Source organism: Sorex fumeus, unplaced genomic scaffold (genome assembly GCF_029834395.1).
Source record: "Sorex fumeus unplaced genomic scaffold, SorFum_2.1 ptg000122l, whole genome shotgun sequence".
Lineage (NCBI taxonomy): Eukaryota > Metazoa > Chordata > Mammalia > Eulipotyphla > Soricidae > Sorex > Sorex fumeus.
Window position 1 is genome coordinate 20,571,932 of NW_026606179.1, and position 17,437 is coordinate 20,589,368.

A 17,437-nucleotide genomic window follows, 5' to 3' on the forward strand; every position below is an offset into this window, starting at 1 on the left:
AGGCCCATGCCTTGTACGCAGCTGATCTGGGTTTGATCCCTAACCCCTCCTCGTTCCCTGAGCATCATAGGCACAACCCTGGAGGTCCTTGAGCATTGCCGGAGTCGCCTGGGTAAACCCTAGCATCACAGGGCTTGGGCGGCACCACATTCTTGGGCCCTTGAATTGAGCTGCTAACTTGGTTTTCAGAGAATTTCCAGGAGGCAAACCTCCAGAGCACCACTTGGGAGGTACCCCCTCCCTTGATCCCATACAAGAGAAAGTTCATACCAGATCCGTGTATCTTGTTTGTCTGTTTCTTTGCTTGCTATTTCCACTCTAGAAAAGCCCATGTTCACTCCTGAAAACATATTTCCCCTCTTTTCCTCCTCTCACATTTTTCTAAGCAAGTTTCATTTAATAAAAACTACCTTGCTTGGGGCTGAAGTGATAGTACTGTGGTTAGAATTCTTCCCTTGCATGCAGCAAACCCCAGTTTCATCTTCAGCACTCCATATGGTCCCCTGCGCATGAGCAGGAGTGATCCCTGAGCTCAGAGTCAGGAGTAAGCCCTAAGTACCACCTGGTGTGGCCCCCAAACCAAACCAAAAGCAAAACTGACCTTGTTTCACTCGAAAGAGAGAGGAAGGAAGGGAGGGAGGGAGGAAGGGAGGGAGGGGGGAAGGAAGGAAGGAAGGAAGGAAGGAAGGAAGGAAGGAAGGAAGGAAGGAAGGTAGGTATCTTGGGAGCCAGACAGATAATATAGTGGGTAAGGTGCTTATCTTTCATCAAACCAGGATTTGATCCCCAAAACTACATGTCATTCTCCAAGTAGTGCCAAAAGTGATCCCTGCTGCAGTGATTCAAAGAAGGGTTTTGGTATATTCACAAGGTCCAAGATAGCCGGGTTCCTCATTATTCTGTTCTTTTCCCCCACTATCTCTCCCTCAATTTCTATCTCCACAGGTCTCAATTCTTTTTTTCAATACTTGAAAAAGAACAACCAAAAATGATTGAGTACCAGGTAAGTGTGCCATTAATAGCTTACTTTTGCTTCTGCATTAGTTTTTGGGGGGGTTTTATTTAGGGGTCACACCCAGCAGTGCTCAGGGATCAGGCAGTGCCAGGTAATCAAACCGAGGCCTCCAGACGCAAAGCATGTACTTCATCCCTTTGAGTTGTTCCCCCAGCCCCAATTCTCACTTCCTGGGGAAACTGTTCTAGAAAATATTATATGCAGGACCAGTGATGTAGCAACAGTAAAGTACTTAACCTTCCATATGTGATGTTTGATTCCTTGCACAAACAACAACAATAACAAAAAAGGTGGGGCTGGCGGGGGTTGGGGGAGGAGGGAGAGAGAAAAGAAAAAGAAAAGGCAGGCAGGCAGGAAGTAAGTCAGGCATTTCAATCATGTGTATTTTGTCATTTGCTGATTGGGTTCTTAGGAAAACAGACTTGGAGATTTGCACAGAGGAAGTTTCCCGTAGGGAGATTCTTGGAATACTAGTAAGGCAGAGACGGAATTGGGATTGGGTGGGAGAAATTACTGAATAGAGGTATTAGCTGATCTTATAAGATGACCTGGAGTTGAAATGGTATTTTTGGTAGTGTTCTTTGTGTTTGTTTGTTTGTCTGTCTTGGCTACATTCGGCAGTGCTCAGGATTTACTCCTGGCAGGACTCGGGGGACCATATATGATGCTGGGACTTGAACCCCAGTCAGACATGTGTAAGACAAGCATCCTGGCCTGTTGTACTCCGGCTGTGTGACCCAGGTTTTATTCCCAGCACTGCGCATCCCTTGCGCACATTCAGGGAGCTGAAAGTTCTAGCCCTCTAATCACAAACATGCTTCCTCTAATTTCCTTCCACCCTCTGAGAGTTACATCATTAGCATGAACCCCAGGGCTTGCTGTAAAGAATAAGACACTCCTCAACACTGCAGCAACCAAGTATCTTGACAGGAGCCAAGAAGAGCTGAATATATATTCTTTTTTTTCTCTCTCTCTCTCTGTTTTGGGTCACACCCAGCGATGCTCAGGGTTACTCCTGGCTCTGCACTCAGGAATTACTCCTGGCGATGCCTAGAGGACCATATGGGATGCAGGGGATCGAACCCGGTCAGTCACGTGCAAGACAAATGCCCTACCCTCTGTACTATCACTTTGGCCCTACATACTCTTTTATTATAATGTCATACCTTTTCACATTAGTAGCTGGGCATGTCCCTTTGCAGCAGGCTGGTCCTAAGGTAATGGCCTCTTTAGAGTTCAGGCTTTGGAGGTCTGGTTTTGGCATAAAGGCCATACCTAGCAATCCTTGGGCACCACTCTCAGATCCTTGCTTGGGGGTCTTTCCCAGGAGTGCTCAGGGGACTGTGCAGTACAAAGAATCGAACCCAGCCCTCCTACCTGCACGGCAGGCGCTCAGCCTTTGAGCTTTCTCTGGGCGGGCGGTAGGCTCTTTGGAGCACTTTTGTGCTCTGAGCAAAACCAGGTCACCTGGGGACTGCCAGCCTCAAGCCTGGGTGCCAGACTAGACTGCTTCTCTCTGGGCTCTCGATTGAGATCATCTGCTGTGTCGCAGAACTCCTTAACTGTTGAGACCTTGGAGGATCCTGACCTGGCCTCTCTGCCCCTCTGGTCTCTAGGCAGGGAGAGCGCACAGTTTCACAGTCACCCCCATCTTTGTGCTGATGACACACTTGACTATTCCTTCCTGACCTTCCCCCTGAGCCAGCATTCTGTGCCACCCTGCTGCCTGCCAAGTGTCCTCCAAAAACGTCCAACCCAAACACGTCCACCACACACATCTTCTCTTCCACCTCTTGGATTTATCACCACATCACCTCCTTGCCTGAGTCTCTTCCTTCCTTTCTTCTTCCTAGCACCTCCTCCTCCCTGCCCCCACAAGTTATAGGGTGCAGGTTTAACTGTCTAGCACAGTCTTCCTCCTGCTGTCGTACAGGTGAAATGGTCTCCAGAATCTGGTTCCTTTCACTTCTCTCTATGCCACCAACCATGTTTCTCTTCATCCATTTACTTTCTCACATCCATCTGTGAGTGCTTGTAAGCAGCATTGCTTTTTCATCCTGTTTGTCCATTTCTACCCTTTCAGGAGAGTGTGGTCATATATTGTTTTTTAAGGGGCTAGAGAGATAATACAGGGGTTAAGGTGCTTACCTTAACATTTTCCCAATCTGGTTCGATCCCCAACACCGTATATGATCCCCTAAGTGTCGCCAGGAGTGAGCCCTCATACAGAGCTAGGGATAGAACTTAAACATCTCTAGGTTTAGCTCAAAAACTAAAAAAAAAATAGGGGCCAGAGAGATTATACAGGGGTTCAGGTGCTTGCCTTGCATGTGCCAACCCCAGTCCCGTCTCTAGTAGTACATACGGCCAGGAGTAAACCCTGAGTGAAGAACTAGGAGCATGTCCCCCAAACAAACAGAAAGACCTAGCAAAAATAGTGGTGGAGCAATAGTACAGCAGGGACTTGCAGCTCGCCTTGTATGTTTCTGATCTAGATTTGATCCCCAGCACCATACATGGTCCTCTGAGGAGTGATCCCTGAGTACAGAGCCAGCACAGAGTAAGTCCTGAGCACTGTTTTTGGCCCTAAACTCAAAAACAGAACAAAGAATTCGAAGTATGCGTTGAGTATCACCGCTGTGCCCTCCCTTTCAGACAAAATATCAGCAACAAAACCCCAAATACAAAGTTGATCGTTAAATCTGTATCACTGTATCACTGTCATCCCATTGTTCGTTGATTCACTTGAGCAGGTGCCAGTAACGTCTCTATTCATCCCAGCCCTAAGATTTTAGCAGCCTACTGTATGAACTCCATCAAACATGGTATGAAAATAGGTAAGAGGTGTCTTATGATGTGTCGGCCACGCAGTCCAGAAAGCGGCCTGGAGCATGGTGGCGGTTGGGTAGTAGAGGTTGGCTGCCAGGGCTGGGTCCCTTGGGGTGGGGAGGGCTCTTGCCCATCCCCTCTGGGGCACCCCAAATGAAAACAGCCTGGCGCAGAGTCCCAAGATCGTTACATAATATAATATATAATGATTGAGATTAGATTAATATCTCATTTTTTTGTTTTTTTTATTTGTCCCATCTATTTTTTGTTTTCATTTTGGGCCCACACCAGGTAATGCTCAGGGGTTACTCCTGGTTCTGCACTTAGGAACTACTCCTGATGGTGCTCAGGTGACCATATGGGATGCCAGGGATCTAACTCAGGTCGACTACATGCAAGGCAAGCACCCTCCCCACTATACTGTCTCTCCAGCCCAATTAATTGAATACTTTCTAGCATTCTCATTTGTTTCAGTCCAGCTCTGCACACTATGATTTGAGTGCTCTCCCTAAGGATATGGTTTTCTTCTTTCACTTTTCAATCTGGTTAGAGTTACCAATTGTACCACTTGATAGAGAATACAAGGAACTCACCATAGGCCTTATTGAATTTGCTTTCTTCATACACCTTGCACCTCTCCCTTATTCGCGTTTCCATTATCATCCTCTCATCACTCCTTGGACCTCTGTCCCCGTTTCTGGTAGTGGGAAATCGCTGTTTACCCCTCTGCCTCAGTACAGGCTCCTCCCTAAGCATGGAACGTTTCGTCTCTCTGTAGACTCAGTTCCACACAGCCCTGAGAATTCCCGCCTGGACCTGAGCATTTTAGTGGAGCACTGATTTTTCTTATAGCCTCAGTATCCTGCTATTACTGCTTTTAGAACACACAGCTGCTTGTTAAAAACTCAGAGCTTCCTCAGCTCAGGAACTTCTCATGTCTGTGTCCTCAGTGTTTGGCCCTGGCTCATACACACGGGGCATCAGTTTATTGGCTCAGAGTAAATGCCATTGGCTTCCAGTGCCACTGACTTCCAGATGCCATTGGCTTATCTAGCCCAGAGCCAGGAATATTAATAGCATCTAGGATCCATGAATGCATAAGCTCTGGACTATGCGCATGAGAACATCTACCCCTGCCCACATACCACAGTACTCACTACCATTTCGTCCTCAGCAGAGACTTGTGTCATTCAAGGATGTGGTTGTGAACTTCACACAGGAAGAGTGGCACAGGCTGAGTCCCGCGCAGAGGGCCCTGTATCGGGATGTGATGCTGGAGACCTACAGCAACCTCGTGGCAGTGGGTAAGAACAGCTGCATGGGGCAGTGCAGAACGCACTCAAATGATCCCCTCTCTTTTTGCAGTTGCTCAAAGTAATGGAATCACCTAGAGCCTTTGAAGTTCCAAATACTTCCTATATGCCAAAAAGGACATTTATTTTGGGGGGTTGGGGGGTGGGGGTGGAGGAGATTGGTTTGGGGGCCATACCCAACTGTGTTCAGGGCTTACGCCTGGCTCTGTATGCAGGGATCACTATTAGTTGAGCTCCGGGAACCATATGGGGTGCTGGGGATCGTTGCAAAGCAAGGGACTTGCTCACTGTATAATCCCTCCATATGCCAGATACAGTTTTAGCTATTCTTGAAAAATCATCTTACTTAGGGGGCCAGAGACATATAGTACAGCAGGTAAAACTCTTGCCGATCCAGGTTTGATCCCTTCCGCTTCATATAGTCCTTGGAGTATTCCAGGAATGATCCCTAAACACAGCCAGGTATGGTCTAGAAACCAGAAAGGGACCTCCAAAAAATCTGCCCGAATGAGTTGGGCACTGTTAGTGCCACCTGTTGCTGTGGGGCTGCTAAGGCAGAGCCGTCTTGGCCAGTAAGGCTCCCCCTGCAGAGCAGAGCCAGGATGGTACTTGCACTGAGGCGGCCAGCGGCACACTCGGCGTCCATCCTGAGCTGCTGCAGTCAGTGTGGCTTGAGAGTCAGTGGTCCCCCATATCTGTGGGATTCAGGACAGGCTGTTTGTCATCAGCTCCCCAAACACTGCGTCTGGTGCAGCCTGTGTGCCACCTGCATGACCTTGGGGACCACATTGCTCAGCAGGGTCTGGGGCATGTCCCGGCACAGGTTATGAAGGCACCAAACCGTATGTGATCCTCCGGCTGGAGCAGGAAGAGGCGCCATGGATTTGTGAGGCAGCGTGCTCCGGCTGCCACTGTCGTGGTGAGTGCACTGAATGCAGCCAGAGGCACAGGGGGAAATGTATGCCATGGAGGGCTGGGACCTGTGACATTTTGTTCAACACCATGCTCTTAAAGCCTCAGGGTGAGGGGCTGGGGAGATAGTAGAGGGGTGAAGAAGCTCTCATTGCATGCTGCTACTCTGGTTTGATCCCTGGCATCCCTGGCATTGCATGGTTCCTTCAGAACCGGCAGGTGTGGCCCTGAGCATCTCTGGGATTGCCCTGAGCACCAAAGGACTGGAGCCACACTGAATCTTGGTGTCTAGCAATGAACTAACTGCTGGTATCCCCTGGATTGGCCCTGGGCCCCCTGAGTACCACTTGGGAGGCCCAAACTACCCACCACTTCACATAAAAAAGTAAAATCCTCAAGGCAAGCCAGGGTGGTGATTCAAAGGGTTAGAGACCAAGCTTTGCATACTGGAGCCCCAGTTCTCTGGCACCCCCTGATCCTGAGAGCACTATGCTGGGAATAACTCTGAAGCACTGCCAGGTTTACACTCCCACCCCCAGTCCCTCAAACACACACAGACAGACAGACAGATAAACAGACTCTCTCTCTCTCTCTCTCTCTCTCTCTCTCTCTCTCTCTCTCTCTCTCCAGTCTCCCCAAGCTTTTGTAAGCAATGGGAGCACCTCAGCTTTCTTTGTATTTTTCACATTTATTTTGAGCTTCTGGGCCACACCCAATGATACTCAAAGGCTACTCCCACCTCCAATGCTTGGGATTACTCCCGGCAGTCACTTCTTGAGTGTTGGGAGCCATTCTTAGGCTTTTGTTTCTCTACAACTGTGTCCTGAATGCACACCCAGTGAGCTGTCTCAGTACATGCATGATGGCCCTCCATGTACGATGTCTGCCTTATCTGGATGTTTCTCCTTTCCCTCCTTTATATCTCACATCTCTGTATGTATCACTGTTTTTTTTTTTCTCTAGAATCTCTGTCTCTCTCCAAAAAATGTCAATATTCCTTCTCTTTCATATTCAGTCATTCTTACAATTAAGTGTCCTTGACTCTCTAATTCTAGCTGGTTTCTTCCTGGTCTCTAAAACTTTGCAGATGAATCATCTCAAACCTGCTTGCTAGACCCTTGACCTTAGTTCCCACATAATCCCTTCCATCATCACAATCCCTTAACTAGAGGTGACAGGAACAGTTGTGTGGTTTTGCTTAGCTGGTCTTTTAGTTCTTATTATTTTGCGGGGGGGGGGGGGGTACCTTTATTGGTGCTCATGGCTTATTCCTGGCTCTCTGCTAAGGGGTGACCCCTGGCAGTGCTTATGGGACCATATTGTAGTGCTAGAGACCAAACAGGAGTCAGCTGCATGCAAGGCACATACCTTAAGCTTCGTATCAACTTGGTATCAACTCTCAAGGCTTAGTGGATTTTAGCTCCTTCTCCCAACAGTGTCAACCTTGCAAGGAAATTCTGTGTCATCTGTTCCCACACATCCTGCACCATTCATATTTGGTAGTTTTAATTAAATATTGTCTTGATTGATTAACATTTTAATTATATATTTAAATGATTGAATTAAATGTTATGTTAATTATAAGGAGCCATTTTTGTGCTTCTCCCCAGAATGAAGTCGTTGAATTACCACCACGCTGCTCTCATTTCTGTGTTCACAATAGCAGCTGTGGCAGCATTAGCGTGTTGGCTCATTCTCAGTATTATTTGCTCTGTGCAGGGTCTGGTACATCTTTCAACTCATCCTACCTTTACAGTAGTGCCCTCTCGCCAGTGAGAAAACTGCCTTATTGTTTAAAGGGCTGAGAGATGGCTCAAAGCACTAGAGCATATGCTTGCATTCAGTCCCCAGCGTTGCTTGGTTCTCCTGGGACCCTGAACGGAACCCCTCCCCCAACACTATGACAAGAGTAGCTTCTAAGCCCCTAAGCATTGCAGAGAGAGATACTTGTCTAAGAACATACAGCAAATTAAGTTACTGAACAGGGATTTGAACCCAGGCAGTCAGATTCTAGAACTGATACTTTTGCTTTATTTTTTCAGAGTAAATATTTATTATGAACATGAAAATTGCAGTATTGTTAGACTGGAGAGATAGAACAGCGAGTAGAGTATTAGCCTTGAATGTGGCCAACCCAGAGAACACATACTTTTAAGCATCACACTCTTGTGGCCTTCGGTACATTTTAATTGGGGGTGGGGGGAAAGGGTACAGCTGATGGTGTGCTCTGTACTCAGGTGACCATATATGTTACAGAGATAAAATCCAGGTCAGCCACATACTAGGCAGGCCAGCACCTTACCTGCTATATTCTCCCAGCCCTGTTTTGATTTTTTTTAAACTGCTCATTAGCCTCAAGGAAACCATTGTATTCTGTCTCGCATCTGCTTTTCTCTGTCCTCTTTTAAGAATTTCTGTAATGGCTATCCCAGGAAGAAGCATCTTGCAGTCCTGCTCTCTGAGAGCTCCGTGCCCTGTTGACTTGGCTGACCCCAGCCTTTGCCCTCCTAGTTTACTGTATGTTACCTCTTTTGAACTTTATTTGGGGGGGTATTTGGGGGCACATCTAGTGATGATCAGGGATTACTACTCCTGGCTCTGCACTCAAGAATCACAATTGCTCCTGGTGGTACTTGGAGACCCTATGGGATACCAAGGATTGGACCCAGGTCAGCCACATGCGAGGCAAACACCCTACCCACTGTATGATCACTATGGCCCCATGCACCCTTTAAGTTTTTTTTTTAAATATTTATTTATTTATTTATAGCTTTTTTGGGGGGGCTACACCTGGCGATGCTCAGGGGTTATTCCTGGCTCTACACTCAGAAATTACTCCTGGTGGTGTTCAGGGGACCGTATGGGATGCTGGGAATCGGCCGCGTGCAAGGCAAACACCCTACCTGCTGTGCTATCACTCCAGCCCCCCCTTTAAGTTTTTTCAGGCATTTTCTCAAATAATTTTATTCCAGATCATAATGGAAAGAGTCATAAAGAAAGGTTTACTTTACTTTCTCCAGAAAACATTTGGCAAGTTAATGTCCAGAGAAAAAGGCGGCCAGAAGTACTTCTGAGGCAAGGAGCATTCATCAGCAAGAAAACAGTGACCAAGGAAAGGAGCCAGGTATATAATAAGTTTGGCAAAGTCTCACCTCTGATGAGCCCTGATCGTTTCCCTTCAATTTCAAACCCCAGTCACCGGGACCCCTACGGCAAGACTGTGAACTCTCATTTAGACCTAATTGGTTTTAAGAGAAACTATTCCAAAAAGCAGGATGAGTGCTACAGATATGGGAAACTGTTGCAGCATACAAACCATGATAGAAGAGCCACTGGGGAAAAGCTGTGGGAATGCAGCCACTGCGAGAAAGCACTGAGCCCTACCCCGGCCTTGCTGTATAAACCCGCGGTTGCCAGTTCTCTGGTGTACAAACGGAAGAGGGTGTCACCCACTGAGAAGCCCCACGTCTGCAGTGAGTGTGGGAAGGCCTTCTGCTACAAGTCGGAATTCATCAGGCATCAGAGAAGCCACACGGGGGAGAAGCCCTACGGGTGCACGGACTGTGGGAAAGCTTTCTCACATAAGTCGACCCTCATCAAGCACCAGCGAATTCACTCAGGGATCAGACCCTTCGAGTGCTTTTTCTGTGGGAAGGCCTTCACCCAGAAGTCACACCGCCGCGAGCATCAGAGAACACATACCGGAGAGAGACCGTTTGTGTGCAGTGAGTGTGGGAAGTCATTTGGCGAAAAGTCATACCTCAATGTACATCGAAAAATACATACTGGGGAAAGGCCATATCGTTGCAGAGAATGCGGAAAAGCCTTCAGCCAGAAGTCATGCCTCAACAAACATTGGCGGACACACACTGGAGAGAAACCCTACGGATGCAATGAATGTGGCAAGGCTTTCTACCAGAAGCCAAACCTTAGTAGACACCAGAAAATTCATGCTCGGAAGAATACCTTTAGGAATGAAAACATCATGATTGTGGGAAAGCCTTGAACAAGATCAACAGTTTTCATTGTTCCTGCTTAGGAGAACTGGCATGGGTTTAAGTTTTCCAGTAAGTGATGTCACATGCCAGTCGTGATACAGAATTGTCCAGACACTGTCATTTAAAATACACTATAAGATATAAACAATGTCACACTTTGATATATAACATTTTTAAAATGTATTCAAATTGAATGAAAACAGAATACAAAATACATGAATAGAATGTGAAATACGTTATCACCCTAAGCCACATAACCAATATCCATATTTGAAAATGTACATGTGCAGTTAATATGGATTGTTATTGTCACTCACATATGTCGCATTAGCTGTGGAATGCCTTTTCCCATGCTTTTTCACTCTAAACATAACCATTGCCTTTGGGTGTCATTTCAGTATGAAACAACAATGGTAAGTCTGAAGAGAGAGTAGAGAGGTTTTGTTGCCAACACAGCACCCTTGGGAGTGACCTTGGGGGTCACCCCCACCCCTGCAAAAATTCCAACAATAATAATTTGGTGAACAACTAAAAAGTGTTAGGTTATTATACTTGCTATGGTTTGTCTACTATTTTGTAATATATGTAAATAACTAACATTTCTTCTTAACCTCTTCCTAACACTAAGGCAATATTTAATTTTGGCAAGTCAGCCAAAACCCTATTATATTTTTAATGCTAAAAAATTATTTACTGGGGCTGGAAATATAAATTATGAATTATAAAGGGTAAGGTACTTGCCTTGCACACGTCCAACTGTGTCACTGACCATATATAGTCCTCCAACCCTGTCCAGGAGTGATCCCTGAGCATAAAGCAAAAAGTAAATCTTAAGAGCCACTGGGGTGGCCCAAAATCCAAAACATTTATTTATGTTGCCTTTGTGTAATAGTAATCATAATTTTAAAAATTAATAAATTATTTTAAATAAGTTATTTGATAAATATGTATTAAATAAGCACTATAGCACTGTCCTTCCATTGTTCATCGATTTGCTCAAGCGGGCACCAGTAACATCTCACAACAAATTGTGAGACTTGTTGTTACTGTTTTTGGCATATCGAATATGTCACGGGCAGCTTGTCAGGCTCTCTGAGAGGGGCGGAGGAGTCAAACCTGGGTCGGCTGCGTGCAAGGCAAACGCCTTACCCCCTGTGCTATTGCTCCAGCCCATGTATTAAATAAATAATAGTACTATAGAACTGTAGCACTGTTCATCGATTTGCTTGAGTGGGCACCAGTAACATCTCACAACTAATTGTGAGACTTGTTGTTAGTGTTTTTGGCATATTGAATACATCACGGGTAGCTTGCCAGGCTTTGCCATGCAGGCGAGATACTCTCAGTAGCTTGCCAGGCTCTCTGAGAGGGGCAGAGGAATCGAACCCGGGTCAGCCATGTTGGCCGCGTGCAAGGCAAATGCCTTACCTGCTGTGCTATCGCGTTATTTTGCCTTTAGTAATACTGAAAAGGCAAAGCTAAGTAAGAACTTGCTGAATAGCCTGTTATTAACCAAGTACTATAAATTTCATTATAGGACACACTAGTTAGACAGTAGTGGTCCATCCTGTTTCACTGGGCCCTATTCCTATTGTCTTACTCTAGATGAAGTGTTTTTGTATCAAGTCAATAGAAATGAAGAAATACCCTGAGCTTTATAATTTAGAGGTGTTTTGTGAAAACTGAAAGAAAACTTAATTTTTCAGTTAAAAGTAATAATGCTATTTTTCCCTCTAATTTTCCCTGGGAGGGGCCAGAGTGATAGTATAGCGGGGAGGGCTCTTGGCTTGCATGCGGCCAACCCTTGGTTCGAGCCCTGAGCTTTGTCAGGTGTGGTCCAAAAGCAAAACAAAAATGTCCCCTGTGAATTCCCATGTGTTTTCATTATTCTAATCTTTGAAAAAATAGTCTCCTTGATGGCCAGAAGTTTTCCTTGATGGGGTAGGGGGGCGGAGGGGTGTTAAATGGTTTTCTTGACAAAAATTATCTGAGGTTATGTTTCCTTTCTCATTCCGGATTAGGCATTCTCACAGGGAAGCGAACCTTGAACTATGGGGTCATCTTTATGGACAATATGGCAGCTCAAGGAAACAGATTGAAACATTGTTTTATTTTGTTTTGTGGGGGTGATGGCATTCCCAGCAATGCTCAGGGGTTACTCCTGGCTCTGCAATCAGTTATTACTCCTAGTTGTACTTGGGAGGGAACCTTATGGGATGTCAGGCATGAACCAGGAGTTTAATCTCCAGCATTCCAGTCCCCTAGCACTGCCAGGATTAACCCCTGAGCATCACTGGGTGTAGTCCCCAAACAAAATTACATTAAATACCAGTGACTTTTCTTTATCTATGTGCATAGATAATAATGTTCTAAGGAAAAATAAATGCCATGCTAGAAAAGAACAAGAATGATGGGGGAGAGGGACTACAGTACAGTGGGTAAGGCACTTACCTTACATGTGACACACCCTCTTTTGATCTGTCATATATGGTCCTCCAAGCTTGCCAGGAGTGATCTCTGAGCACAGAGCCAAAGTACAAAAAGAACATTTCTTACCAGATGTCAGAATATAAAATGAAGTCAACTAAGCAAATGGATAGTTTTAGCACAGGAATAGATAAATCATTGGAACAGAATAGAACTAGACCTGAATATCTGAGCTATTCCATATACAAACATGGAATTTCAAACATACGCAAAAGGAAGAGATTATTTGATTAATTTTTAAAAAATTATAAAACAGCTAACAATAGGGCCAGAGAGATGCGGGGTAGGTAGGCATTCACAGTAGGAATGGATCTGGGGATACTAGATGCAAAGTATGTTCTCCGGTACTTTGAATCACTTTACCATCCCAGGGAGAGTATTTTAAAAGAATACCGGCACAGTTGAGTTTGGGGATTTTTTTTTTTTGCCACAGCCATTGGTATAGTGTCAAGATGCCTCTGGCTGTTTATGAGCAGTCAATATGTTTCCATACCCATGTGGTAATTTATGTGCATTGGCAAAAATATAGACGCCTATGCATGGGGTTGGGAGGAGATGGGTAATGCAGTTTGGTTATGGGACATTTGTAGAAAGAAAATGAAAGCCAAAAAGAAAAAAGTAGCAGATTATCATATCTCAAATGAGAGATGAAGGAATTCGAGTGGAGGCTAGAACACTATTAATTTGTTAAGATATTTATGGCATAATGATATGTGAAAACCAATAGAAAATTATGAATATATTTTGAGTATATAAATTATGAATATATGAAAAAAATCAGCCCTTATATGTGTACATATGCATGTATATGTTTATATGAAAAGTGTGGAATGGTACACAGGTATTCATTAAGTTATGATAATTGTTTCACGTATATATCTTTGTACTGTTTTATTCTTCTAACATATAAAGTAAAGTAAAGTAAAATAAAGGCCCTCCCGTTGATCATTGATTTGCTCGAGCGGGCCCAGTAACGTCTCCATTAGAGACTTTGTTGTTACTGTGTCTGGCATATCTAATATTCTCGGTAGCTTGCCGGGCTCTCCGAGAGGGGCGGAGGAATCGAACTCGGGTCGGCCATGTTGGCTGCGTGCAAGGCAAATGCCCTACCCGCTGTGCTATCGCTCCAGCCCTTCTAACATATATTACTTTGTAATATGAAAAAAATAAAGGGAGAAGTTTCAAAACCTCCTAATTTTTTTTTCTTTTGGGGTCACACCCGGTGATGCACAGGGGTTACTCCTGGTTCTGCACTAAGGAATCACTCCTGGCGGTGCTTGGGGAACCATATGGGATGCTGGGAATCGAACCTGTGTCGGCCACGTGTAAGGCAAAAGCCCTACCTGCTGTGCTATCGCTCCAGCCCCAGAACCTATTAAATCTTGCAGATGTTTCTGTCTTCTGACAAGGTGGCACACACAAGATGGGCCAGAGATAGTGGCCTATCTACTGCCTTCTCCTCAACTTCATCTTTGGAATATCACCAGAATTTAAAACCATATAGGTTCAATTTTGTAATCAGTTTTATCACAACATATAAGAAAGAGAATGGTATCTGAAAGTTACAGGCAGTTCCAAGAAATAATATTTTTCATTTGTGTTTGTATGGGGTAGAGGGTTGAGCCCTGGCAATGATCAGGACTTAGTCTTAACTCTGTGCTCAGGGATGACTCCAGGCGGGGCTTAGGGGACTGTACATAACCTAGGAGATCAATCTGGAATTGTTATATAAGGTAAACACCATAACACCTGTGCAGATCATCTCTCTGGCCCTATTGTTAGCTGTTTTAAAAATAGTAAAAATCAGTTGCTGTTCCATCTGGTAGAATGAAATCACTGTGCCTACCTAGGGCAAACGTTACTTCCAAGTCCTGTCACAAGAAACGCACAGCCATGCTGGCCATGGCCTTTACAGAGTCCAGCCGCTATGCTGGACCACCTGTCCTACTGTTCAAAGCACTCCACAGGGGCGGGCAGAACACATGCTGCAGCTTGGGCAGAACACGCACTGCAACTTGGGCATCCCTGCCAGATGCTGAAGCAGGCTCTGCAGAGTGGCCCTGGAGATGTTTTTGCCAAAGATGTTGAGCTTGTGGAGGTGGAGGCAGCAATATAAGGCCAGCATCAGGACCCCAAGGAGCTCACCTCGCAGCTTGCAGCCGCTGAGGTCAAGTTCCTGCAGGGTACCCGAGGCCTGCAACGGCAGCACCTTAAACACTCCTGGAGCGATGGAGAAAATCTTGTTCCCACTCAATTCCAGCTTGTTCAGACTTGAAGCCTCTGGGACAGGCAGCAGATGTCCGGGGGCTCCAGATCGCAGCAGGGGAGCTCTAAGGTCTCCAGGGCAGCAGGAGTTAAGGAGAGCAGCAGTTAAGGAAAGTAGCAGTTAAGGAGAGTGTCTCCACAGTCACTTCCAGGTCACACCTGTTAATGCTCAGGGGTTACTCCTGGCTTTGCACTCAGGAAATACTCCTGGCAGTGCTCAGGGGGCCATATGGGATGCTGAGAATTGAACATGGGTCGGCTGCATGCAAGACAAATGCCCTACCGGCTGTACTATCACTCCAGCCCCAGGAAAGAACCTTCTAGAAGGGGCTGGAGCAATAGTACAGCGGATAGGGCATTTGCCTTACATGCAACTGACCCGGGTTCAATTCCCAGCATCCCATATGGATATAACAGGAGTAACACTTGTGTATCTCCAGGTGTGACCCAAAAGCAAAAAATAAAATAAAAGTCTGTTGAAGGAGACAAACATGCTTTCCATAAAGGCTATTTGGTGAAGTTACCAGACATGAGCAGGATATCAGGACATTCAGCTTCATTCTGATGGTATGGAAGCCACTTAAATCAGACAAGACCTCATCTTGTCTCTAAATGCCACAGTGACTTCTGGGTGCATTCCTGAGGGCAGCCTGAGTCTTCTTAGAAGGCTATGTAAGAACAGGAGACTATTTTTATATAAACAGGAACAAAATCTGCTTTGTCTTTCTGTTTGGCTTTGATTTGGGGGGCTACACCCAGCAGGATCACTCCTGGTCAGCCACATGCAAGACTGTATTATTTTACTCCCTGTATCACTTCAGGCCCCTGCCATCTACTCTTTGTTACAAAAGTCATGAAATTTGCTCATACGTGGGCATGAAGCATATCATGTTGAGTGAAGTTAGTCAAAAGGAGAGAGACAGATGTAGAATGATTGCACTCTAAAAAAAAGCGTAATATGAGACTATTACCCACAGACAATAAAAACAAGGGCCAGGAGGACTGGTCCATGGATGGAAGCTCGCCACAAATGAAAGGGTGGGAGAACAGGCTAGAGGTGATACCAGTAAGATAGCAGTAGTTGGAAATGATCACTCAGCAAAAGAATAGAGTACTGAAAGTAGGTAAAGGGATATATATACATATATATATGCACACACATAAATATATATGCATATATATGTGCCTTATCAGTGCCTATGTTGCAAACCATAATGTCCAGAAGGAAAGAGAGAGAGAGAGAGAGAGAGAGAGAGAGAGAGAGAGAGAAGTGCCTGCCATAGACTGTCATAAAGGTAGGCTGGGGTAGGGGGAGGTAGGGCAGTTGGGGGTGGGGAAGATGGTGGGAGGGAAACTGGGGACATTGATGATGGGAAATGTACACTGGTGAAAGGATGGGTATTGGCACATTGTATGACTGAAACCCAATCATGAACAACCTTTTAACTGTGTATCTCACAGTGATTAAATCAAAAAATTAAAATAATGCATCAAAAAAAGACCCCACCCTATAGCATCTGCCTGAGGATTCCCTGTTAGAAAAAGATCCATTTATAAGTTTCAAAACTCTGGCTATTTCCCTGCTTGGCCCATTGAAAAGTCCCCAACCCCCTGGTTCCTGATTGTGAATCCAGGTCAAGATAAACTGTGTTCTGGAATAAAGGTGTTTCACACCGAGTAGAGCTGTCTCAGCACTACTCCATCAGGGTTAGAACGAAACCAGGAGCACAGCTGGGAGTGTTCCCCAAACTGAAACCAAACAAAGGGGTGGAGAGAAAGTAAGGGGGTAAGGAGCTTGTCTTGCACTGAGCTGACTCAGTTTCAATCCTTAGCATCCCGTTCTGGTCCACCAAGCACCACCATGAAGAGTCAGGGCTAAGGTCTGCGTATAGTCAAGTGTGTCTCCCATACACACCAAAAAAATTTTTTTAAAAATCATTTAAAAAAATATGTGGAAATGATTTCACCAAAAGCATGCTTCCACCCTTCCAATGACCAAACTATAGCAGTTCAAAGAAGGAATGTATTCTAAAACTACCAATAGCTCAAAAAAAATGGCTGAACTCCTCCAGGAGCTAATCACTGGGTGGTTACAAACACCATAGCAGGGTCCTGGAGTGCTTGGGAGGAAGCAGAAGAGTTCTGAAACTTACCAGGAGCTTTGACAACCTTCTGGAACTCTACCAGAAAGGTGAAGGGGATCAAGTTCCTCCCTGGGAGTTTTCTCCCCTCGATGTGTCTCAAGATCACAATAAAGCTATCTATCACAATTGGCTCATCTTCACCACGAAACTAGCGTCTATATCCTTGATCATCCATTCAGAAAAGCAGAAAGCACTCTCCCTGGTTGACTAGTAGTTAGGATTCAGTGCTCTCTCAGAAAACCAGGAAGATCCAGTACAGTGCCTCAGTGGTCAAAATGAGTTACTTTTAGGGCCAAACAGTACAGGGCTTACTATGTTTACTCTGCGTGTGGCCCATCTGAATTCTCTCCCTGGCCCCCGCAATCCCCACCAGGAGTGATTCCTGAGCATAAAGTCAGGAGTAAGCCCTTAACATAGCCAGATGGTTTCCAACCACCGCCCCCCCCCCCCCGCAAAAATGAGTTATTTTTTAAA

General features: G+C 45.4%; 1 protein-coding gene across 1 annotated transcript; it reads left to right on the forward strand.

Moving 5' to 3' along the window:
* The first annotated feature begins 949 nt into the window (after positions 1-949).
* LOC130043978 (zinc finger protein 793-like) lies at positions 950-10,123 on the forward strand. Its single transcript, XM_056136523.1, has 4 exons — positions 950-1,003; positions 5,019-5,148; positions 5,981-6,076; positions 9,090-10,123. The coding sequence occupies exons 1-4, from the start codon at positions 989-991 to the stop codon at positions 10,073-10,075; spliced, it is 1,227 nt and encodes a 408-aa protein (XP_055992498.1). The 5' UTR covers positions 950-988; the 3' UTR covers positions 10,076-10,123.
* Positions 10,124-17,437: the final 7,314 nt, after the last annotated feature.